Source organism: Pristis pectinata, chromosome 31 (genome assembly GCF_009764475.1).
Source record: "Pristis pectinata isolate sPriPec2 chromosome 31, sPriPec2.1.pri, whole genome shotgun sequence".
NCBI lineage: Eukaryota > Metazoa > Chordata > Chondrichthyes > Rhinopristiformes > Pristidae > Pristis > Pristis pectinata.
The window spans coordinates 13,588,427-13,614,806 of NC_067435.1; the positions used below are offsets into that span (position 1 = coordinate 13,588,427).

At 50.9% G+C, this 26,380-nt stretch overlaps 1 protein-coding gene across 7 annotated transcripts; it reads right to left on the minus strand.

Annotated features, from left to right (window-relative positions):
- Positions 1 to 1,205: 1,205 nt before the first annotated feature.
- On the minus strand, positions 1,206 to 19,649 carry fbxw9 (F-box and WD repeat domain containing 9). Of its 7 annotated transcripts, XM_052042306.1 has the most exons (13): positions 16,825 to 17,004; positions 13,843 to 14,057; positions 12,281 to 12,466; positions 8,725 to 9,200; positions 7,535 to 7,674; positions 7,008 to 7,136; positions 6,024 to 6,136; positions 5,051 to 5,142; positions 4,685 to 4,836; positions 3,576 to 3,689; positions 3,305 to 3,394; positions 2,302 to 2,367; positions 1,206 to 1,479 (listed from the first exon to the last, which is right to left on the minus strand). In XM_052042306.1, the coding sequence occupies exons 4-13, from the start codon at positions 9,164 to 9,166 to the stop codon at positions 1,405 to 1,407; spliced, it is 1,413 nt and encodes a 470-aa protein (XP_051898266.1). In that variant the 5' UTR covers positions 9,167 to 9,200; positions 12,281 to 12,466; positions 13,843 to 14,057; positions 16,825 to 17,004; the 3' UTR covers positions 1,206 to 1,404. The 7 variants fall into 7 exon arrangements, with proteins under 7 accessions (XP_051898266.1, XP_051898271.1, XP_051898265.1 ...); XM_052042311.1 differs by lacking the exon at positions 13,843 to 14,057 and having other exon boundaries at positions 4,685 to 4,833; positions 16,825 to 17,029; XM_052042305.1 differs by lacking the exon at positions 13,843 to 14,057.
- Between the last annotated feature and the right edge of the window lie 6,731 nt (positions 19,650 to 26,380).

The following is a 26,380-nucleotide window of genomic DNA, read 5'->3' on the forward strand; positions in this document are numbered from 1 at the left end:
TCATTGCCTCAGAGAAATGAAAGGCAACAGTGAAACCCGTGCACAGATCTCAGCAGATGCAAAGGCCATTTCCCAGTGGTCTATGCTATCTGGGAAGCTTAGCAACCAGGTGGCACAAACCAAGATACCTCAATCAACAATGTGATGGACGGTCAGATAATCTGCCTCAGTAGTGCTGGTTTAAAGATTAAGTTTTCTTAGGACAATGGAGAAAATGAGTTGTATAGAACACATTCAGATTGACTGGTTGATTGTGCCCAAGTCAATTCATCACGATTAGAGCCACAGCTCTCTCTGTATGCACTAGTGTCACATACAAGAAAAAGCACAGGCAACAGGATTGCGTACAAGCAACTGGGACAGGCATCAGGGCTGAGTAGTCAGGAAAGACACAGGCTTTGTCAACATATACGAGGAAAGATACAAGTAGGAGGCACAGACACAGTTATTTTGTATCCACATGAAGGGCAGAGAGAGCTTCCAGAAGCACCGCACTGGAGCGTCAATCTAGGTTTCTGTGCTCAAGTCAGTGGAGTAGGAACTGAACCCACAACTTTCCGATTCAGGCGAGTGTGCTACACTTGCAGATGAGGCAAAGATGCAAGGCCAGCTGCCTGCTCTAGGTTCTGTTTAAAGAGCAGACACCATCCCTGGACCCACAGAAAAAATAATTCACCAATGGAGGAGGGAGGGAGGGAGGGGTGAATTACATGCCCTGCTCTATGATGAAATGAGTTCCCAAGGAACTTTACAATATGATTCTTCATCCACATGTCAGCACAATCTTGCGTGAGAGTCACTCTTCAGCATACACAGCCTGAAAAACAGACAGAATGTCTACAATCAACATCCCACCTATGTCCACTCAAGGTCTGAGGGTATCACCGCTACCAGCCCAATGATAAGTCCCTCACCACAATACTGTGCATATTAAACATGCAATTATAATTACAAGTCTATGAATGTAGGTCAAGGAAGCGGATGAACGGGTCCCAAAATATTGGTTGGAATTGCTGCAGGAAGAAAGCTTGACCTAAACCAAAGTAGCATCAACCTTTGACATTTAACAGCAGGGTTGCTCACTGGCAGAGGACGACATCACATCCGCCTCTTGATGTGCAGTTCTGTGCTCTTAGCACCTTCTACTATCACACACAGAGAGAAGAGATTCAAGAGACAACAGGAAGAATATTAGTGTGTAAGTGTCTCATTCAATAGGAATTTAATGCATTAGGAAAACAATGGGGGGGGTGGGGGGGGTGTCTGTAGTCACATGATGCCAGTGGAGGTTCTTACAGGAGATCTTGACACCACCTGTAGTCTTGCTGCTGGTGGCATGGGCCAAAGACCTCCTTGTGCTGTTCTGCAGAAACCCAAACAACTGAGCTCGAGTCAGGGTCCTCATCACTTGGTCATTCTCCAGATCTCCACAGACATGGATCCAGAAGCTGCTGCCAACACATCCCCCTCCACACTTATCTGCAGAAGGAAACACCAGTTCCAGCATCAGTAGGAGTAGACCCATTCCACAGCTCCCCTGTCCCCATTCTACAGCTCCCCTGTCCCCATTCTGTTTAGAATTCTCTCCATTTCTCCTGACGCCCACCCGCCACACCCATCAGTGTGGATATTCTAGGGTTACCGACTCCAATCAACACTTGCCCTCACCACTCTCCCACCTAGTCTAGGAATTCCATGGATACTGACTTTTCCCTTGCAGGAGAATCAGGGACACTGAGTACCCTCCCTGAGTGTGGCTTTTCCAGAGAAGATCTGTTGCCTCCTCTCCCATTGTAGGCGATTCATGAATACTGATTCCCCCACTGCTCCCGCATTGGTGCAGGAATTTCAGGAATATTGAATCTCCTCCACTTTCACTACCTGCTCCAATGTGGGGATTCCAGGGGTGCTGACTGCCCTCCCATGTAATGCAGGACTTCCTGGGGCACCAGCCTCCTCCTCCCATTGCAGTGGAAGGCTGCAGGGGTACAGGATCTCCTCCACAGCTACTCCCAGGTCACTACTGAGCTCATGCAGTAGCCATTTTCCACATGGATGAGTGCCACCTTAAGGATAACACAGCCAGGTCCTCACTAAATAGCCCAGCAGAAAGTGGGGGGCAGCCAATCTTCCCCTCCCTGGACCAAGAGGCTCTGGATCCTCCTTAGATGTATTTGCAGCCTTGCTCTCCTGCCCACATCTCCACTTTCTAAGAATAGTCATGATGAGAGACAGGCAGCGAATATCCACCAAACCACAAGTACACGCCCAGGAGCAGACATGTGCACGGCCCAGACTCACCCCATTCACCACGTCGTTGTGCGGTAAAGTGCAAACTGTGTGAGGCGGCTCTGTTGGTACATGCACCTGTAGACAAAGTGAACATATCCGATCAATATAAATCTACCAGTGAGTCAGGAGAGGATGCTGGAGCTCTGCACTGGGGCTTGGAGTTGGATAAACCTGCCTTGTATTCCACTGCCCTGAGGGTGATTCGATCAAAGTGTTTAAAATAAGAAAGTCAGAGAAAGGTTTCCTGAGGCTACAGTAAAGGTGAACAATCTTAACACCAGCAGGTTGTCACTTAACTCACTTTATCACAAATTGTCCTTCAAAATCTGAAGCTTTTTGGACTGAGTTTAATAGCTTATGAAGCCAATGAATATGGGGCAAAGATACCAACCAGCCACGATCTAACTGAATGGTATAGTATAACTGGAGGGACTGAATGGCCACCTCTTGATCCCTTGGAACAGGTGTGAGAAATAGTGACCTTGCTTCTATGGAACAGCTTCCAGGTTCTAAATGATACCTCATTATGAGGTCTCATGATGAGTTCATTAGGACTTGCAGATGCAATGAATCTTCTCTCCCCCAGCAACTGGTTGTCTGGTGCCTCACACCAACTTTCGCTGTCAATAGGAAACAAGACTAATCTGTACCCACTCACATTTGGGGATTACGGTTCTAATGGATGAAACCTAGTGAGGCCTCACTCACTTTATCTACCAGGGCTGTTGTAATATAAAGTGCAGGGAATAATATTTTCATATTCTCTTACCATACAGAAGGGCATTCAGCCCATAGAACTCAAGCCAGTTCTCAGAGCATTCCAATCTGTCTCAATCCCTCCACTTATTACCCTGTAACCTGTTCTCTCTCACATACCCATCAACTCCCCACATTACATTAGGGGTAGCTTACAGCAGCCCATCAGTCTACCAGCTTTAAGTTGAGGGAGCCAACTACAGCTAATGCTACAGCACATGAACAGAAACCATACTCACCAGCTCAGGGGACCTACCTTAATGGTTTTATCTGTTGAAGAAGTGTACAGGGTGCCCACAGAATGCCTGATTCCTGTAAGCTGGGAATGGTGGCCAACATTGAAACACTGGGGGAGAAAAGCAGAATTGATGACTGTGAGGGATAAGAAGTGCATCATCATCAACGGTTCCTGCTCCACCACTCCCAAATCCATAACCTGCAGGCCATCAACACTCAGGCATGGCCCATCAGCTCACCTTAAGTAACTTAACGTCAAACCCAACCCGAGACGAAGTATAGGGCCTTACCTTGACATGTTGGAAGTTGCCATCCTGTTGGTCAAAGACATGGACCAAGCCCCACTTGTCCCCGGCCCAAAGCTCACCACGTTCATATGACATGCTCAGCAAGTAAGAGTCCAACTGAGAGGGGAGATAAAAGCAAGTGAGGGGAACGGTGAAAAAAGAGAGAGAGAGAGAGAGAGAGAGGAGAGAGGGAGCGAGAGCAAGGGTGTTAATTCATGAGTCATAAGCACAGAGATAGCCCTCTCTGCCCACTGAGTCTGCAACAACCACTAAGCGCCTATTTACACTGATCTGACACTAATCCCATTTTATCCCCACACATTCCCATCAACTCCACCCCCCCCCAATTCTACCATCACCACTACACTCACCTACCTATACATTGGCAGCAATTTACAGTGGTCATTTCATCTACCAACCCACATGTCTTTGAAAACTGGAGCACTCGGGGGAAACCTACGCGGTCACAGGGAGAACATGCAAAGTCCTCACAGACTGCACTGGAAGGTAAGGATTGAATCCAGGTCACTGGATCTGTGAGGCAGCAGCTCCAACTAGCTGTGCCACCTTAAATTAAATGGTACTCAGAGCCTCTGCTCTACATCTATTGTTCACAACACTTGGTGCTGCGGGGAGAGGTGGTTTTGGGGAGGAGGAGTGCAGCACTGTATGGAGTTGATCGAATGATTCATGAATGTACAAGGTACTGACAGGTTAGATACCTGAAGGCCATTCCCTTCAGACAGCGAGTCTCATTGTTGGGTATGTAGCCTCAGGATTAGGACTGAAGCATAAAGTTCTGAGGACCGAGTTCTTCACTGGAGTCTAAGGATACTCAAGTGTAAAGTAAATTTAAAGCTGGCATTGATAGACATTTACTCAATAGAAATCAGATGATAATGTGGATCAGTCCAGTGAGTGGATAAAGAATCAGCTTTGTGGCCACCCTGCTCCTATTTACTGTGTTTTTATTAGGTTGGGAGAATGGGGAGAGCAGAGTGGTGATGGGGAATGGACCAAAGTGGTGTGGGCGTCCATGAAGGAGGCTGCTGGGTGAGATTATTGCTGCAACAATTCTCTGCCCTTTTCTGATTGGTGACATCCACACACACCTGTAGCCTTTGTAGAACATGATTGGTTCTGCGATCTACTACCACCAGGGTCCTGTCCTCACTACCAGACAGTACAAAACGATCATCGGCTGCCAGGCAGAGCACCGCGCTGGAGTGAAGCTTCCGACTGGCCACCACTGGGTAATTGACTGCTGAATGGAGGACACAAGGCAATTAAATAGCCACCGACTCACTCATAGTAAACCAACAAAATTATATACATCACTGCTCATACTAGCATTACATGAGACTCTGCCCTACGGTGAGAGAATCAGGAGAACAAGGGATGAAACATTATCCCACTGACTAGATGCAAATACAACCAGAATTCTGACCCCTTCCCATCAGGGAAAGGCACATACTGACCTCGTGGATCATACATGGTGACCAATTTATCATACGATCCAGTTACCAGGACGTCGGGAAGATACACCAAACAAAGCACAGCGGCCTTCCCTCTGTGGAAATAAAATCTCAGTCATCAGTTCATCACAGTTTGCATTACCCATCCCGCTGCCTCACGCTTCCCAAGACCTCGCCATCAGAGAGCAGCCCAGACACTGATTTGCCTCACCTTCCCCCTCCCATGGTATCCAGTGGCTCAGGAACACCTCCCTCTCTCTGGTCTCTCAGCTAAGGATATTTTTTTTTTGCAGGAATTATAATCAATTCCAATCCTGTTGTCACCTGACATCCACACATACATGGCAAGGACTAAGGTCATTGGGGGATTTATGCCTAAAAGTGCGGCAAAGTGCCGTATAAACTCTACTGCTGCCTATAGGAGCCGCAACCGCTGGACTGATGGCCCTTAAGTACAGAGCTGCATATCCCGTTTTCCTGGAATATTCTGAGGGAAGGTGCATGGTATAACTATTGAGCAAGGTTGCTCACTGTGGGCCAGCGCGATGAGTGTCTGATAGCCTCCATGCCAACAGCAACTGAAGAATCGCTGGGCCATCTGGTACCTAGTTCATTCTACTCATGCTCCCAGTGTACCTCATCTAATGAATCAGGAATGTCACTGAAAGCAATGAAGTCAAGATGCAAGTGTGGACTGTGTTCAGGCACCTGGGATGCTGAGCCTGACCAACAACCCCGGCTGCTTTTATAACCACTTAAATGTCTTTTGGAAGCTGAACGGGAAGCACGGGCTGGTAGGGTGTGCAGCAACACCCCTAAGGATACCTGTGTCCTGACTTCTCGGAGTAGAATGCCAGGAACTGCCTGTGAGGAATCAGCACCACTTCAGTGGGCTGGGGTCTAACCTCCCGCTGTCACACAATGTTACATCACTAACACCTCCACTCATGAAGTGGCACTGAGACACAGCCACTACCTGATCTCTCGGACTGCCGCCCCCTCTGAAGCCATGTCCCAGAGCTTGACACTGCTGTCCCACGATCCAGAGCACAGCATGTTGTCCTGGGCTGCGAGAGCCCACACCCAGCCCTGCAACAAGAGCAGAGATAGGGTGGCACCAATGAGGCAAAGCCATAGAACCACAGAACAACCCACTCTGAGCTGAAACAAAGCTTGCATTTCTGTAGTGCTTTTCACCTCAGTATATCTGATAGCATTCCACAGAGATTTAGTTTAGAAGTGTAGTCTCCATTATAAGGTAGGAAATGTGGCTGTCAATTGATCCATAGCAAGCTCCCACAAAGGCAACATCACTCTGACCAAAATGATTTAAGTTAGAAACAGAAAGTGTTGGAAATACTCAACAGGTCAGGCAGCATCTGTGGAAAGAGAACAGTTAAAAACTCTCTCTCCCAGTTCTGACAAAGGATCTTGGACTTGAACTTGAAATAACCGTTCCTCTTTCCACAGATGCCACCTTACCTGCTGAGTCTTTCCTGCATTTTCTGTTTTAATTTCAGATTTACAGCATCAGCAGTTTTTTTTTAAATTTTCATTTAATCTACTTGACTGACGTTGATGGTAAATATTGCTCAGGATGCCAGAGAAATCCTTACGCTTCCTCCAATGATAGCCATCAGATTTTGTAATGTTCAACTGAGGGGACAGACAGGTCCTCAGTTTAATGCCTCAGCTAAATTCACCTTCTTAAAGGTAACTGATTTCTTTCCTCCCTCAGCCCTCTGGATAACTAACCTGTCCTCCACCCTCGAGATTCCTCAGTGGGTGTGATTCACCACAACCCTACAGCATCTCACACTGCAGACTGAGCAGGAGTCTGGCTCAGGGGTGGACTGTCTGAGGGGGAGGGCGAAGCTCTAATGTTGATAAGGTGACTATCGGGTATGTAAGATGTATAAAAATCCCTGCACGTTACAGATTTTTAAGCTGGTATCCTCACCCTGTGAGTTCCCCGTGGTTGGTGTCCAAGTGTTTTCACCAGCGCTTTCTCACCATCCTGGGTCAAATGCCTCAGGTCCCAGATGTTAACGTTCCGGTCCCTGGATCCCGAAATACAGAGTGAAGCATTCTGAAGAACATGAAGGAGCAGGAATGGTTAGACTGCGTGTGCTGGCTGAGAGAGCGAGAGAGAGGAAGAGTGAGACAGAGGTGGAGAGTGAGAGAGAGACAGACAAACACAGAAAGAAACACGCAAAGACAGAGCCACAAAAAACAGGGAGAGGCCAAGACACAGAGAGGGATATACAGACAGCAATGAAGATTGACAGAGAGAGAGGGAGAAGAAGCGACAGAGAAGCCAAAAGACAGACAGACAGAATGAGAGAGAGTACGGGGGGGGGGGGGGGGGGGGGGGGGGGGGGGGGGGGGTGGAGGGGAAAAGAGCGGAAGAAGTGGGGAGGGGCCATTGGCAGTCATCGGCATGGATTTGCTGGGATCAGCTGGTGATTACATGGACAAGAGCATTACCTGAATCAGTAGCACTGAGTCCACTGAGGCAAAGTGCCCATCGCTCAGTGAGAAATGCTCCACCTTCGGGTTGGTGCCTGACCAATGGTAAAGGTGCTCTTCGAGCTCAATGCAAGCAGTTGGCCAATCAAAACCTTTACCTATTAAAAAAGGAATGAAATTAAACAGAATGAAGTCTGCCCGAGTCTCACCCACTAAGTTTAGTCTCTCCTCTCTTGCACCCAACCACACAGTGTCCCCCCCACCAATGTATACAACCCCAATCCATGCCTCAATACCATGAGCTTGTCCTCTTGCCAAGCTCACAAACCTTAACCCCGAACACCCACACCCTGTCACTACCACCGCCTTCCCTCTCCCCCACGTTACATACCATGCCACCTGTCGCTGAACTTCCTCTCCCCGATCCCAGCAGGCTGGAGGTTGTGTCTCTGAACTTGTGGATCCTCATATCTTTTCTCAGCTCTTCCTGGACATTCTCCTACTATACTTGCTGAGCTTGGACACCCCTTCACATCCTCCCAACACTTATCACTCCCTCCTTGAGCTTGCATCCATCTCCCAAGGTTGCAGCCCCCACCTCAGCCATCGTGCACACCCTTCCCCTTGCCTGAGTTTGCACTCCAGGTCCTCTGTCCCCAAACTTCCTCTCCTCCTTCCTCGTAGGCTTGAGCCTGTATTCTCAACCATAACCAAAAATATTAAGAGGAATAGATAGAGTAGACAGCTAATGCCTCTTTCCCAGGGCACCAGTGAATACAAGAGGGCATGGCTTTAAAGTAATGGGTGGGAGGTTCAAGGGAGATATCAGAGGAAGGTTTTTCCACCCAGTGGTTGGTGCATGAAATGCACTGCCTGGTGTGGTGGTGGAGGCTGATACGTTGGTCAAATTCAAGAGATTGCTAGATAAGCACATGGAGGAATTTAAAACAGAGGGATATGTGGGAGGAAGGGGTTAGATAGTCTTAGGCGAGGTTTAAAGGTCAGTACAACATTGTGGGCTGAAGGGCCTGTACTGTTCTATGATTCGATGATAAGGACCCATCTTATCTCTCTGCACTCCCACCCAACACACAGTCCATCAAGGCTCCCTCGAACTCTCAGCCTTCCCCGCACTTCCCCATCACATCCTCCCAACTACCATTTCCCTGGGTTAAGGAAAGATTACCGACATCATACGGGTCACAAACCTTCCAACACTGGGTAGCTCAAGCCAAGGATCTTCTGTGCTCGGATTCTCCAGGTCACCTCATCCGTCAGGACACACTGGAATGCTCGGCAAACCAACGGGAGGACTCCAAGCACAAACCTAGCATCCAGGTAGGAGCAGATCTCCAAGATAAGCTCCCAGGGGAGAGAGAGCAGGCTGGACTGCATGTTGTCAGCGGGCAGCAGCTGACTGGATCGCAGCTTCACGCTCAGGTCAGAGGCGCTGGACCTGCTGCTGCGCGGCTGCTGGTCACCGCTAGGCTCCAGTGGGCAGCTCTGGGGCCTGGGGCCGCACAGCTCGGGGTTCCGCACCCGGTCCACGTACTCCTGGGCCTGGAGCTCCAGCTCATCCTCCTGCTCCAGATCCAACTCACCCTCGGTCTGAGGCTGGTCGCAGGGGCCATCACCCGGTTCACTTGCCATCCTGCCCTCACTGCCCCAGGGTCAGCAGAACAGGCTGCAGAAACAACAAAGGTGTAAAAGATAACTGGAGATTTAAGGGTTAATGGTGTGCAGCTATTCTTCCCATGGCGTGGTATTGCTTCAACCATGGGGTAACTGTAGTTATGGCTACAAGTTTGCAAGTGCTGGTGAGAAACAAAGAAATGTTTAAGGCGTATATTGCTTTGCTACAAGTTTGCTGTAAGCAACTGCCCTAGTATGTGCAGCTCCCCACGGAGGCTTCCCACGGATTAAGTATAAAAGGAGGGACACTAACCTGTAAACCTCTGAGTGGGGGTCAGTACAGAGCTCGGGCTACACTGTTTACTCTTTCTCTGTATCCCTCACTCCCACTAGTGTTAAAATAATAAAACATTCATTATAGGCTCCTTGGTTCTGCTGCTGTCTGCTTTATTACAGCGCGGGCCGACTTTCACAAAGGAATACACATTTACCTGGTCAATCCCTCTGACAGCAGGCATGTATTAAAAGAAGCAACACACAAGGTGCTGGAGGAACTCAGCGGGTCAGGCAGCGTCCATGGAGGGAAATGGACAGTCGACGTTTAGGATCGAGACCCTTTATCTGGTCCAGATGAAGGGTCTCAAACCCGAAATGTCGGCTGTCCATTTCCCTCCGGAGATGCTGCCCGAGTCCCTCCAGCATCTTGTGTTGCTCCAGATTCCGGCATCTCCAGTCTACTGAGTTTGCGTCATGCATCAAAGGAACTCACACTGCTCAAGATCTGCCAGGACTTGCTCTGCTCATGGACCCTTCCCAGTTGGTTTTCCTCTGCTTTCCCACTTCCCTGGATGTAGATCTCAAGACTCATTCCGGCCATATCAACAGAAGCACAGGTTACAGGTTGCTTTTCATGCTTCACGTGTCCACACACCAGGGACAGAGTTGGGACACCAGTCTTGATATAACGTGTTAACCTTTGTCCTGGAAAGGATGAACGAGTCAGGGTTCCAGTTCCTGATTACCATCCAGTGCCTGTTGGTAAGTGCGTGTGGTCCCAGATGGAATGCTTGCAGAGAGAGTGCAATATTGGCTGCATCCCAGGAGCAGCAAATATCAGAGCCAAGCACAGTACACACTCCCCCATCACTAACAATTAGGCATCATTGCAAACTTTAAATTAACAAGTCTTTTAAATGCAGAAACCTCCAAGGATTGCAGATTCTAAAAGCAATCACAGACAACAAGACTGGCAAAAAAAATAAGTGAAAGTTGGATGTCACGGGGAGCAGGCGCATTTAATCTTTGCACTGTGTTATTGATAAAAGTCAAGAGGCATTTGGGTCTGATTATAAAAATTGCTCCCCTTTATCTCCAATTCCACCCCTCTCTTGGGCACTGATTGCCACTGAACACTACTTGAGGTGTCCATAAATACCAGCTCAAGCCAAATATCTGATCCTGTGCCTTTACTGCATATTCTTACGTACACCCATCTCTTTTAGTAGGGTCCTAACAGAGTGTAAATGACAGATCTGGCACACAGGTTGACATATGTCAGGATACTTGGGCAGTATCTGGTGCCACTTTAGTTCTACTCCTTCAGAATTTTGGATTTCTATGAGCACTGGGGTTGCTGCGTGGCTGTAGCTGGGTGAATTTCATTCCACCGAGCAGGATGAGTCAGTGCATCTTGTGCCAGTCACAGACAGGCCACTGACGAGTTTGGAGTGGTGTATAAATTATGGGCTGAACAGAAAATCAAAAACAAAAGTACGGACATTGGATATCTCAAATAACAAAATGTTGGAAACACTCAGTGGGTCAGGCAGCGTCTGGAAAGAGAAGCGGTTTCTGAGGAATGGTCACAGACCTGAAATATTGACTCTGTTTCTCCTTCCACACATGCTGCCTGATCTGCTGAGTGCTTCCAGCATTTTCTGTTTTTATTATGGCTTGTAGAGTTAGATGTCCTGAGGGAGGTGTCTAGGAGCCACAAGAGGTACAGTATCACTGTTCCTGGTTATAGAGACAGGGAGGCAAGTTCAGCCAGTGCTCCCAATCTGATTATTCTCCTGTGTTCCTACAGGGAAGTTTGTGTGAACAGTGAATACCGGATGAAGTCAGGATTAGGCTCAGCTGTACTGCCACTTCAAGTGGAGGATCAGATGAAACAAACTAGCAGCTTCAATAACCAGAGTCAGCAAACAGCCCCTAGTATGATAATGGAACCGCAGCTAATTGGTGAGAGTTTTGTCTTGTCCACAAAGTGCAATCTTCCCTTGGCAGAGGTCAGGCAGTAGAAAATAAAGAACAAAGGAGATGCTCCGTGGAAGCTGCTCCATTTCCTACATCAGAATCGTAACCACATAAATAAGGCCCCACTCAACTTACAAAGTGAACTTCAAAAAATTGTGGCCAAATTGTGGACAAGACAGACAAAATTGTGCAAAACTAAAATTACTTTTATTAATCCAGATTATTCGCAAGAGACAGTACTGGTATTCATTTCAGTGGGGAAAACAGCTTAAACTACAGAAACGTTTCATATACTTTTTAAAAAGACATTTAAATCATTCCATCAAACCAAGTTTTTTGACGTAATTCCCACCCCCACCCTCCACTCCCCAAAATGTGTTCCTCAGTGCACTGTACAATAAATTGCTTCAATCCAAGAACGTGATTGGTTTGTTTTGCAGGGTCTGCTGCAGAAACAGGCAAGCCTGGCGTTTGGGATTGGGGAAGGCAGACAGTAAATTTCAGAAATGTGCTAGGTGGTGCTCAGGGATCTGAGCAGCAGGCAAGCTGAAGGCCTTGGACCAAGAGTGAGTCAGACAATATAACCCATTCCAGTAGAGGCCTGATATTGTGGGACCTACAAGATCAGTAGGGCCTTACACATAATTAATTTCACTGGCTGTGAAGAACTTTGGAATGACCTCAGGTCTTCGAAAGACACTGTGGAAGTGCAAAACTTTTCTTTTTAAGTCAATACCTTGTGCAAGGATCAATGGAACATCGATAGAGTGCTAGCCCTGTGGTCATTCAAAGTGCAATTAAACGGCAACTGTGTGGCAATAACGAAACAAAGGATTAACTCATTACATGCAAGAAGGTACAGAATACAAGACCTACATTTCAGGAATGGTCTTCAGCTGAAGAACATTGATGAAAAACGTCTCCACAAATCACTTGGTGCCACATCACGGTTCATCAGTTGGACTGAAATCACAGTCTCAACAACCTGTCCTGCACAGTGAGAATCGACAGCCAGTGCGATGTGTATAAAACCGTTCCAAGGTGGTGTCTCAAGATTCAGGACTAATCAAACAAAAATCACAAGTACTTTACCCAGGTTTAAGTAAACAAGCCAATTTTCCCACGCTCAAAATCTAAATACCCTGGTCTCCGATAGAGCAAGTTAAGAGATTAAGCTGACATGAAATTATAAATGAAGGGCAATTTCTTACAATGGTTGGAGGGTTGGTAACTAAAGGAAATAGAATTACAAATGGCAATCTGTGGAACTTTTCTTTAAACACTCCGATTTGTTGCAATCTGTAATGGCACCCTTGAGTGTGTACAATTATGATACTATGCTGACATTAGTTTCCCAAAGCATTAACTTCTTTTACATACTTTTCAACCAGCCTGTAGCTCTAGTGTGGCCAGAAAATAACTGATCCCTCCTGGCTCCATATCCCAAGACTAACATTGAAGTTCCAGGATAAAAAACAGAAAATGTTGGAAACACTCAGCAGTTCAGGCAGCATATGTGGTGAGAGAAACAGAATTAATGTTTCAGGTCCAAGGCCCTTCATCAGATCAGAATGAGGAAAAAGAGAAAACAAGTTAAATTTCGGTATCAGAGAAGGTGGGGGAGGGATGGTTAGCACAAAGGGAATATCTCAGATAAGCTGAGACCAAATGAGTTAATGTGGTAATTAGAAGCAATGTTATGCTTTTTTGTGTTATGTGTTGCTAATAGCAAGGCTGTGTTAATGCAAATTGTTAATGAGTCCTGAAGGCTGCCAAGTGCCCAGACAGATGAGGGGTTGTTCAAGCTTCCGTTAACTCTCTTTGCAACAATGCAGGAAGCCACAGACAGATAGGTCAGAGTGAATGTGTGGTGGAGAATTAAAGTGGCAGGCCACAGTGAGCTCAGGATTGCCCCTGCAGACTAACCACAGGTGGTCCACAAAGCAATAACCCAATCAGTCACTTGTGTCTACAATAACCCTGGAGTGTAAGAACCTGAGGGGTGACCTTATGGAGGCATATAACATCATGAGTGACATAGATAAGGTGAATGGTCACAGTCTTTTTCCCAGGGTCAGAGTGTCTAAAACTAGAGAGCATAGGTTTAAGATGAGAGGAGAGAGATTTAAAGGGGACCTGAGGGGAACTTTTTCACAGAGGATAGTGAGTACGTGTAACGATCTGCCGGAGGAAGTGGTGGAGATGGGTACAATTACAGTGTTTCAAAGACATGGATAGGAAAGGTTTAGAGGGATATTGGCCAAATGCAGTCAAATGGGACTGGCTTGGGTAGGCAACTTGGTCAGCATGAACAAGTGGTCCAAAGGGCTTGTTTCCATGCTGTGTAACTCTGTGACCCTAACCCAATCTGTGTTTGGTACTCCCACGCAGAGACCACCAAGTGAATATCGAATGCAGTACAAAATCCAATTCCTTACCCCACCTTCTCTGTTGTTGAAATCTTTCTTTCCCGGTTCTCGTGAAGGGCCTCAGAACTGAAATATTAATTTTGTCTCTCTTTCTACGTCTGCTGCCTCACCTATTTCACGTTTCCAGCACTATTTGCCCCCAATTTCAGATTTCCAACTGCTGTTTTTTTTTAAATATTCATTTACTAAAGTTCTGTGGTCCCTTCAGATCATTACTCGAACCTCTGATGGAGGAAACGGGGAAAAAATAACACAAGGAAAACCCTCGGCATCCCCAGCCATCTCCAACCAGTGACCCACAACACTCTCTAGGTCTGTAGCCAGCTCCATTGCATCAGCCCAGCCCAGCCCCATAGTCCACCCCACCCCTCCCCAGCCCCATAGTCCACCCCACCCCTCCCCAGCCCCAGCCCCATAGTCCACCCCACCCCTCCCCTCCCCAGCCCCATAGTCCACCCCACCCCTCCCCAGCCCCATAGTCCACCCCACCCCTCCCCTCCCCTCCCCAGCCCCATAGTCCACCCCACCCCTCCCCAGCCCCATAGTCCCACCCCACCCCTCCCCTCCCCAGCCCCATAGTCCACCCCACCCCTCCCCTCCCCAGCCCATAGTCCACCCCACCCCAGCCCCATAGTCCACCCCACCCCTCCCCTCCCCAGCCCCATAGTCCCACCCCACCCCTCCCCAGCCCCATAGTCCACCCCACCCCTCCCCAGCCCCATAGTCCACCCCACCCCTCCCCAGCCCCATAGTCCACCCCACCCCTCCCCAGCCCCATAGTCCACCCCACCCCTCCCCTCCCCAGCCCCATAGTCCACCCCACCCCACCCCTCCCCAGCCCCATAGTCCACCCCACCCCTCCCCTCCCCAGCCCCATAGTCCACCCCTCCCCTCCCCAGCCCCATAGTCCACCCCACCCCTATAGTCCACCCCACCCCTCCCCAGCCCCATAGTCCACCCCACCCCTCCCCAGCCCCATAGTCCACCCCACCCCTCCCCAGCCCCATAGTCCACCCCACCCCACCCCTCCCCAGCCCCATAGTCCACCCCACCCCTATAGTCCACCCCACCCCTCCCCAGCCCCATAGTCCACCCCACCCCTCCCCAGCCCCATAGTCCAGTCCACCCCACCCCTCCCCAGCCCCATAGTCCACCCCACCCCACCCCTCCCCAGCCCCACAGTCCACCCCACCCCACCCCTCCCCAGCCCCATAGTCCACCCCACCCCACCCCTCCCCCGCCCCATAGTCCACCCCACCCCTCCCCTCCCCAGCCCCATAGTCCACCCCTCCCCAGCCCCATAGTCCACCCCACCCCTCCCCAGCCCCATAGTCCACCCCACCCCTCCCCAGCCCCATAGTCCACCCCACCCCTCCCCCATAGTCCACCCCACCCCTCCCCTCCCCAGCCCCATAGTCCATCCCACCCCTCCCCAGCCCCATAGTCCACCCCACCCCTCCCCAGCCCCATAGTCCACCCCACCCCTCCCCTCCCCAGCCCCATAGTCCACCCCACCCCTATAGTCCACCCCACCCCTCCCCACCCCTCCCCAGCCCATAGTCCACCCCCACCCATCCCCTCCCCAGCCCCATAGTCCACCCATCCCCTCCCCAGCCCCATAGTCCACCCCACCCCTCCCCAGCCCCATAGTCCACCCCACCCCTCCCCAGCCCCATAGTCCACCCCACCCCACCCCAGCCCCATAGTCCACCCCACCCCTCCCCTCCCCAGCCCCATAGTCCACCCCACCCCTCCCCTCCCCAGCCCCATAGTCCACCCCACCCCTCCCCTCCCCAGCCCATAGTCCACCCCACCCCTCCCCAGCCCCAGCCCCATAGTCCACCCCACCCCTCCCCAGCCCCAGCGTCCACCCCACCCCTCCCCAGCCCCAGCGTCCACCCCACCCCACCCCTCCCCAGCGTCCACCCCACCCCTCCCCAGCCCCAGCGTCCACCCCACCCCTCCCCAGCCCCAGCGTCCACCCCACCCCTCCCCAGCCCCAGCGTCCACCCCACCCCTCCCCTCCCCAGCCCCATAGTCCACCCCTCCCCTCCCCAGCCCCATAGTCCACCCCACCCCTCCCCTCCCCAGCCCCATAGTCCACCCCACCCCTCCCCTCCCCAGCCCCATAGTCCACCCCACCCCTCCCCTCCCCAGCCCCATAGTCCACCCCACCCCTCCCCTCCCCAGCCCCATAGTCCACCCCACCCCTCCCCTCCCCAGCCCCATAGTCCACCCCACCCCTCCCCTCCCCAGCCCCATAGTCCACCCCACCCCTCCCCTCCCCAGCCCCATAGTCCACCCCACCCCTCCCCTCCCCAGCCCCATAGTCCACCCCACCCCTCCCCTCCCCAGCCCCATAGTCCACCCCACCCCTCCCCTCCCCAGCCCCATAGTCCACCCCACCCCTCCCCTCCCCAGCCCCATAGTCCACCCCACCCCTCCCCTCCCCAGCCCCATAGTCCACCCCACCCCTCCCCTCCCCAGCCCCATAGTCCACCCCTCCCCTCCCCAGCCCCATAGTCCACCCCTCCCCTCCCCAGCCCCATAGTCCACCCCACCCCTCCCCAGCCCCATAGTCCACCCCACCCCAGCCCCATAGTCCACCCCACCCCTCCCCTCCCCAGCCCCATAGTCCACCCCACCCCTCCCCTCCCCAGCCCCATAGTCCACCCCACCCCTCCCCTCCCCAGCCCCATAGTCCACCCCACCCCTCCCCTCCCCAGCCCCATAGTCCACCCCACCCCTCCCCAGCCCCATAGTCCACCCCACCCCTCCCCTCCCCAGCCCCATAGTCCACCCCACCCCTCCCCAGCCCCATAGTCCACCCCACCCCTCCCCTCCCCAGCCCCATAGTCCACCCCACCCCTCCCCAGCCCCATAGTCCACCCCACCCCTCCCCTCCCCTCCCCTCCCCGTCAGTGACAGTGACCCCGACCCTCTCACCCATCCAATTGACCTCGCGTCCCCAAACTAACCCCTGACCCATACCGCCAAAAGCCGGTCGCACCCGGCCTGTAACAGCTCCCTTCTGAGGTCAACACCTTCGACGCGCCGGCCCGTGTGGAAGAGCTGGCGGCCTGGACACCTCAGGCAGGCGGCAAACCCTCCCCGACCCACCTCGGCTGCCGCTCAGCCGGTGCATCCCGGCTCCGCCTGACCGCGGCGCGCTCTTCGCGCGTCACAAACACCACGTGACACGCAGGGATTGCGGCGCCCTCCTTATGGCGTCACCAACTGACGTAAATTAGCAACCGTCGCGTAAGCGCCGCGCCTTGTGATTGGAGAGCTGGGCCGCGTTGCCCCGGGTGACAGATATATCAGGGCGGACGGGAGCCAGGCCTGAGCCATCCTCCCTCCGCTGGTGCGGTGGGCGGACCAGAATGGCCGTACCTCGCTCGGCACTGGTGTAGCAGCCAGCATCCTCAAACACCCCACCCACCCGGGTCATTCTCTCTTCTCCCCGCTCCCCTCCAGTAGAAGATACAGGAGCCCGAGGGCACGGACCAGCGGACTCAAGGTCAGCTTCTACCCCACTGTGATAAGCCTATTGAACGGTTCCCTTATACGATGAGCTGGGCTGTGACCTCACGATCTACCTTGTTGTGACCTTGCACCTTATTGCACTGCACTTTCTCTGTAGCTGTGACACTTTACTCTGCACTGTTATTGTTTTTACCTGTACTACGTCAATGCACTCTGTACTAACTCAGTGTAACTGCACTGTGTAATGAATTGATCTGTACGAACGGTATGCAAGACAAGTTTTTCACTGTACCTCAGTACAAGTGACAATAATAAACCAATACTAATGTGCCGATCACTGGTCTCACTCCAGCTCCCCAGCTCTGACGCTCCAGCCGCTTCCCAATTTTGCCGCTTATGTGGGAATCCCCTCAAACCAGATTGTGTTGTAAGACTCCCATTAACACCTTTTGTTTCTACTGAGATCTGGGTTACCTACCCTAATAGCTTCCATTGGTGCTGATAGCGTTTATCCTAACAGTGAGGAAGTGCAATCATTCAACATGCTTAATAGTTTGTCTAACATTCTAAGGCACAAGTTCCAGGTGGTGATTATTTTAGGCAGCAGATATCTTTATTAGTCACATGTACATTGAAACACAATGAAATGCACCTTTCTGCAAATCCAAATAGCCAACTCCTGCTTTCATAACCTTGTGGAATCCCCTGAAGCACTTTACAGCTGTTAAAGAACTGTACTTACTCTCGCTGAAATAACTAATTGTGTGGCTATACGCATTTGCTACAAAAAAATTCCAGCACCATCCACCACCACTTTTTCCCCTTATCACCTACCACCCACCAGCCTCCATCTCTAAACTGCCACTTCAATCTGTCCATCATCCCCCACCTCACCTTCATCAGGAGTTTGTCACCAAACACTCTTGCAAATTTCTATAGATGTACAATGGAGGGAATTCTAACTGGTTGGTATGGAGGAACCAATACACAGGATTACAAGAGGCTGCAGAGGGTTGTAGACTCAGCCAGCTCCGTCACAGGCACAAACCTCCCCATCATCGAGGACATCTTCAAGAGGTGGTGCCTCAAGGTGGTGGCATCTATCATTATGGACCCTCACCATCCAGGACGTGCCCTCTTCTCATTACTATCATCATGGAGGTACAGAAGCCTAAAGACCCACTCTTAAGATTCAGAAACCACTTCTTCCCCTCAGTCATCAGATTTCTGAACAGTCCATCAACCTAAGAACACTACCTCATTATTCCCTTTTTTTTTGTAATTCATAACAATTATGTCTTTGCACTGTACTGCTACCGCAAAACAACAAATTTCATGTCTTAAGACAGTGATAAACCCGATTTTGATCTGGTTCCACCCACCACTTATCAGCCCATTTCACCCCCCCCCCCCACCCTCTACATTGGCTATCTTGCCTCTATGGCACTCAATCCTAATGCAGGGTATCAACCCAAAACGTCAATGATCCCATTGCCTCCACAGATACTACTTGACCTTCTGAGTCCCTCCAGCAGGTTGTTATTTGCTCCAGATTTCAGCATCTGCAGTTTCTTGTGTTTCCATTGACTTGCATTGTTAAAGTAGGAGTGGAGAGGAGGAAGAGGTCCAATTCTACCCTTTGTGCAAGTATCACTAGATAGGAAGCTTTCTATACTCAACTGGAACTACCGCTACTCCTATCCAGAGCTGCCCTCTCTTTGCATTTAATTTAATTTGAACATCATACTATACATATATTACTCAGGACCAAGAGGTTGAAAACAGCAGCATTTCATCTGTTACTGGTCTTAAGTATTAACAAAAATTCTTTTTCTACATGCACTGTTTGGGCTCACTGAGCTCTCAGTATTTTTAGATTTACAACAAGCATTTTTCTCCTTTTACTGAACTGTGCAGGCAGTTCATTGAATTTGCTCCATTATCAATCTTAGGGAAGGGAGGAGGAGCAACACTACTGCGAAAGCTGGTGCTTTCCTGTGCTGTCCAGTTACTCTGCAACCAATTCTTTATAACCTACTTGCTTTTACCTGTGAAAGGCTTTCATCACCACTGTTGTGCAATGATTGTGGTTCATAGTACAGACTGGAGCCTTGCAACTCCATAATGCAATATAATGTAGTGCAGCCAAATCACAAACTTGACATCTAGTATTAATAGTTAAGCAGGGAAAATAGGAAAAGAAATATCTTGAGTAGTGTTTAGTCAGAGAAATGTTCATACTTACAGTTCTTGTATAATTAGAAGGCACCAAGGAAAGGAGTGGGTGGATTACAACACAGTAGGAAATGGTCACAGTATTTGAGTGCCTTGACTCTATAGCAACATGCCAACAAAAGAAACACAAGTGCTTTATTGACTTGGATCGGCTGCTCGGAAAAGCCAAAACCCAGAACCTACAACAAATAATTAAGTTAAAGCTCATCTATTGCAGTGGTGGGGTGGAGAAAGAAGGGAGGTGCATTAAAGGATTCAGGAAAGGATCCATAGAAAACAGAAAAGGCAAAGCTGTGGAACAGATTGGACACGAGTAAAAATAAGCACTAGCTCAGGAAGAGAATGAAAAGACAAATTGGGTAATAGTGTGTAATAGTAACAGGGAAGAAAATAGCAACACATTAAAACCAAGGCACAATAGTGGAACGTGTGCAGGATTTGCAACAAATGAACGGCAGAAATAGGTCTGATTAAGTAGCCAATCAAGTACAGAACTAAATTCAGTGGAAAGAAAAGGAACATAGAAAAATCATGTAAAATGTTTGACTGGAACAAAGAAATAAAGGGTAGGAAACAACATTAGCAGCAGTTTACAGGCCACATCCAGCATATTCATTTTTATACCACTAGCCATGGAATAAATTTAAGGTGTGTGTAGCAAATGTAATGCTATATTGCTGAGGACATTAATCTTCACATAGACTGAACATCCTAAAATTGCAAAATATTTTCAAGATAAAACAGTATCAGTATGCCAAAAAATAACTAGGAACATGTTAATTTAGAGCTAATACGAGAAGGTTAATTGTAAAACAACAAAAAAGGTAGAACAACAAACTTCATGACATACATATCAGTGATAAGGAACCTGATTCTGTTAACATACTGTAGCTAAGAAACCTGTGGGGAAAGACTTAATCAAATTTAATCTTGGCTGTAAATGGCATAGTTAAAATTAAATCTAATTTGTTAAAATTCAATAACTAACAAGGTAGATAAGGGGAAGCCAGTGTAGAGTATTTAGACTTTCAAAAATATTTATGAACATGCCATAATTACATAAAGTTGGAGTTCCTGTATTTGGGGAGGTGTTGTGATATTTTCCAGGTTGGTGGGGTAATAATAATAATAGCGGGTTAAAGGATAAATTATTTATACAAATAGCAGATTGCAGAGACCAAGTATAATGTATCCAAGATTCTTGACAATGCAAAGCTAGATAGAAGAGAGTTTCCAGGTAGATGCAAAGAAACAGGCAAATGACTGGAAGATACTGTAAGGTGAAACAACGCAAGGCTAAGAAAGGAAAAATACTTAGGTATTTCTTCTGATGAGAGACTGGGAGATGTTTCTTATTTAGAGGAACCTGAATGCTCTTGTGTACAAACCTCAGTCAATTAGAAAAGCAGTTCACTGGTGTAGAGCTGCTTCACAGTTCTAGCAACTTGGCTTTGACTCCAACTTCAGCTGCTCTCAGCATGGAATTCGTATGTTCTCCCTGTGACTGCTTGCTGTGACAACAGGTGCTCTGATTTCATCCCACATCCCAAAGACATGTCAAGTGGCAGGTTAATTTGCTGTTGTAGATTACCCACAGTATAAGTAGTAGGTAGTTGTTATGAGAAAGGTTCTTTTGGTATCTTAAAGATAAAGGTATCTGGATACACAGTCTTTGTGCTTTAAAAGGAGGATTTTATTCACAAAGACCGACGTGGGAACAGAATGTAAAGGAACAAATACACACTCGCACAAGGGTGACCGCGAAACGTGGGGGGGGGGGGTGTGGATGTCGCAACGGGGGTGAAGTGCACACACTCTCACACACACACAACTAACTAGTACAAACTATCAGGGAACGAACAAATACGTTGTCTGGACCCCCTGAATCGGGACAAGCAACGGCTCTATGCTACTGGGAATCTACTCAGGACACTCCTAGACCCCTGTGGAAGTGCACCCTCTCACCTGTGGTCTCGACCCCAGCAGCAATCGGAAAAAGAGAGAGAGAGCCCACATGCACCCTCTTTTATAGGGCTGTAGCGGGGTGGAGCCGCTCAGGTGAAACAAGCCAGTGATTCGGGGTCAAGAACAAAGGTGGGTTACGAGCCAGTCCTCAGGTGTGCTCTTAATGGGTGGGGCGGAGCCGGACCCCTGATTGACAGTGGTGTAGCTTCCGACCTGATAGGCAATGCTATCATCCGACCATGGGGGTCAGTAGTGTTGTCACGGTCATCTGATCCCTGGCCTTCATACTACATTCCGCCCCTCGGAAGGTATACCATTTGCCAATCATGGGGATAGCTACACTAAGCTAGCAGAAATATGCGTCAGTCTGCGGTATCTAATGGAAGGCAGAAGTGGTTCTAATAAGTTGGTATGCACAGCACAAAATGCAGACCGCTATTAAAACTAAAACGAGGGTGATGGCCCAGTGGACAATAGTTGCCCACCATCCCCCAAGAGACCCAAATGGCCACCAGTTTCCCCAGGAGGTGTCATGCTGGAGGAGCTGGTCCCTTGCCTTTTGAATTTTAGTTACCGAGTCCCCAATGTGAGCAGCCAGGTCGGTGATGTTGCTGGATGCATCTGGGATAAAGGTGCAGCCCTCCTTCCCAAGCGCTGCACAGGTTCCACCTTCTGCAGCGAGTAAGTAGTCCAGGGCCATCCTGTTCAGAAGGGCCATCAGCCTGACAGCAGCCAGCTCTGCCGTTGTCTGGGTCAGGGCATACCTGGTACGTTGCAGTGACATATTGGTTTCATCAGCCACTGTCTGGAGCATGCTGGTTATCCTTATGACTTCTCGAGACAGTCGAGCTGTGCCATACATGGGAAAGGCAATCATCCAGAACCCTTCCGCCGCTGTGATGGCTCTTCTGCGCCAGTGGCTGCTGTATGCTGGGTGCTCCCCAAGGTCATCGAGTGCGTGGATGTAGGGCACCACAAACGCTGGGAAGCAGCAACCGTACCAGCTCGTGGGGAGCCACGGGTAGGCACGGTGCCCGCAGACCCAGTGGGTGCCATTCAAGGTCCAGGGAGCTCCCAGCTTAGCGGCGCCACTGACGGTGGTCACTGTGGCCCCTGGGTACCAGTTGGTCTCGCAGTCACTGTAGCTGACTGGAAAGGTGGAAGTGTGGTCATTTTGGAGCCTGCACCAACATTCTCTCGGCTGACTGGATGGCTGCGGGGTGACTCTGAGGGTAGGGACTCGGGTTGAGGTCAAATTGTAAGAAGGGAAATACCAGCTCCTGAAGCACCCACCCCACCGGGGATCACTGCAAGAAATATTCTGTAATGGAGACGGGAGTGGTGGGGGACTACCACCCGGCCCCCCCCCCAAACCGATAGAACGAACCCAACAGACCCAACAAGTCTGTGTAGACAGTTCATTTGGAGATCATCAAAGGGAATCACTGTAAGTGGGAGAGCTTCACCGGCGGGTGCTGGGGTTCGGAGGCAGATCCAGCAGTCTGATTGGTTGGAAGTGTTGGCGAATTCGTAGGCGACGCAGAGGAAGGTGTTTGTAGGCTTCCCGATGCTGATCATCACAGTGAGGAGGAGTAGCGCCATCATCCTGTACGGTGGGGGGGGAGGGACAAACTCATTCTCGGCGGGTCAGGTTTTGTGTATGAAGGCAGGAGAGGTTAGCTTGACCCGAGATCGCAACCCAACGAGTGTCCCCGGGACCACGTGCGACCACTTCCCCCTTCTGAGAGGAAGCTTGTGGCCGTCGGACCCAGACCCTCCCAGAGTCCTCAGTCTCGGGAAGTTCGGGGTCTTGCAAGTCAGGTGGTTGTGAGTGGGCCAGATGGCGGGATAATGGAGACACCCCCTGGCCAGTGGGCCGTGTGTTGAGCTGGTCGACGGCCTGCTGCAGCACGCCCGACCACCCCTGCAGTGTGCGGGAGGGTCTTAGTGTACGTATGGTTTCTTTCAGCAGGCCGTTCATTCTTTCTATCAGGCCCGATGCCTGGGGATGGTAGGGGATGTGAAACAGCCACGAGATCCCCACCTCCACTGCCCAGTTTTGTACCTTAGCCCCCACGAAGTGTGAGCCCTGGTCGGATTGCACCTCCCATAGGACTCCATAGATGGAGGAGAGGTGCTGCGATCCTTTGATGGTGCTGTTCTGGTCGGCCCTCTCACAGGGCACCGCCACCAGGACCCCCGAGTATGTGTCCACCATCGTCAGGGCGTATTGTTTTTTATTGTGGCGTGGGAGCGGTCCGATATAGTCTATTTGCCACACGCGACCTGCTCCCGTGCCGCGGCGAATGTGACCTGGCGGCCCCGCCGGCCAGCCTCGTGGTTTTACCTGCTGGCAGGTGGGGCAATTCGTGACAGTGGTTTTGCACTGATCCACCGTAAGGGCAACCCCAAACTGTTCTGCCCAGCGCCGTGTACCATCAGCCCCTAGGTGACAGCTCTTGCGGTGCGCCCATGCGGCTAGGGTGCTGAGGTCAGGTTCCTCCGGGGAGACAGTAGCACAGCATATCTGGGCAGCCTGGTCCACAGCGGCATTATATGTGGCCTCCTGAGTACTCTTGTGGCTATGGGCATCCACGTGGTGGACTGACATCTGTCTCTGGGCAGCTTGGTCCCAGATGTAGCGCCAGTGTTCCTGTCCCCAGAGGGGGCGCCCGTGAATTTTCCACCCCGTCTCGTGCCACCGTGCCATCCACACTGCCATATCATTGGCTACTGCCCAAGAGTTGGTATAGATGTGGACTGGCCCGGTGGTGTCCCGTGAGTGCTACAGCCGCTAGCTCAGCCAATTGACTGGACCCTCCCGCTCCCTCTTGTGTTAATGTTTTCCCTGTGGCAGGATGAAGCACCGCCGCTTTCCAATGTTGTTTCCCGTTTTTCCAGCGGCTGGAACCGTCTGTGAACCAGTCGAGGGAGTCGAAGGGTTGGCCCCAGGATACGGGAGATGGCTTGATCTTGGGTATGTCCGGGGGTGAGTCCGGGGATTGGGGGAAGGACATAACCTGTTCGTGGAGGCAGCTGACCCCTTCCGGACCGGGTTCTGCCCGGTCCGCGATATACCACTTCCACTTCACTACTGAGGACCTCTGGGCTCTGCCCTCCTTGTGTGTGTGGAATCGGGGGATTTGACCCAACACATTATTAGCAGGTGGGGGCGAAGAACCACGGGGTCAGTACCGGTTTGGTTCTTCAGTGGCGAGGAGTGCCAGATAGCAGGCCAGCAGCTGACGCTCGAAGGGGCTGTAGCGGGTGGCGGCCTCAGGCAGTGATTTGGTCCAGAAGCCGAGTGGGACTCTGCGCCCTTGGACTTTCTGCCAGAGGCTCCACTCGGCCATCAACTCACTCGCAGAGACCTGTAACTCGAAGGGGACACCTTCCTGTCGCGGGGAAAGGGGCAAGGCTTGCTCCACCGCCTGTTTGGCTGCTTCAAAGGCAGCCTGCTGTTCAGGCCCCCACGAGAAACTGGCTTTCTTGTGGGAGATCTTATAAAGCGGTCTCAGGAGTATGGTCAGGTGAGGGATGTGTTGCCGCCAGTAGCCAAGGAGGCCCACGAAACTCTGGGTGCCTGTCTTGTTGGTGGGGACAGCAAAATTTAAAACCTTGTTTTTCACTGTGTCAGGAATTTCTCTTCTCCGATTGCCACTGTATGCCCAGGAACAATACATTCTGGGCTGGACCTTGTACCTTTTCCATATTAATGACCCAGCCCCGTTCTCTGAGGGAGGATATTAACATATCAAAAGCCTCTGAGACAATAGCCTCCGAGGGCCCCTGTAACAATACATCATCTATGTAATGAGTGACTGACACCCCTGGGGGAAGGTGAATGCCTTGCAGATCTCGAGCTATTAAGCCATGGCAGATTGTCGGGCTATGGATGTACCCTTGTGGCAGATGTTTGAATGTATATTGTCTCCCATCCCAGGTGAATGCAAATTGGTCCTGGGAGGTGTCGTGGAGGGGGATGGAGAAGAATGCATTGGCCAAATCCACAACGGCATTCCATGGTTTGTCTGGGCGCCCTGCAATATCTTCCACTAAAGTGACAATGTCGGGTACTGCGGACGCGAGGGGGGGGGCAGCCTTGTTTAAGTGTCGGTAGTCTACCGTCATGCGCCACGTGCCGTTCTTTTTGCGGACGGCCCAGACGGGGCTATTAAAAGGGGATGCTGCGAGTCTGATGACTCCCTCCCGCAGCAGGGCTTGGACGGCCTCTGTGATGTCTTGGTGTCCCCCCGGCACCCTATATTGTCTACTGCAAACAACCTTAGAGGGAGGGGGAACAATGACCGGCTCCCACTTGGCTGCCCTGACCACCACCGTAGCACAGGCAATTCCAAAAGTGAACTTGCCCCGGTTGGTGTGCAGGGACTGCCCCTTTAAGACATTGATCCCCAGTATACACTCTGTGGAGCCTGCGATCAAAACATTCACAGTTCGGGGAGGCTGGTTCCCGATGGTCATACGGACCCCGACTTCCTTTGCGGGCAGAAGGGAACCCCCCAACCCCTCTATCTGCATTTGGGCCCCCTTCCACGCAGCGGGGTTCCCCGGGACGATAGTGTGCTGGGCACCCGTATCGACAAGTGCCATCCACTTCTGCACCTTCCCCTTTCCCCAGTGTACCGCTACGGGTATGTGTGGCCTCAGGTCCCCCGGGCGTGGAAGGGTGACGGAACAGACACGCTGGGGACCCTGGCCTTCATCCTATGGGAGCGGGGTAGGGGGCTGCCACCCGGTGGGTGAGGATTCTTGCTGGCGGAAGTGGGACATTTCCTGTCGCAGCAGGTCTCGCAGCTGAGCCCGGAGGGTAGGGAAAGCTGCTTCAGGTGGGGGAGGTGTG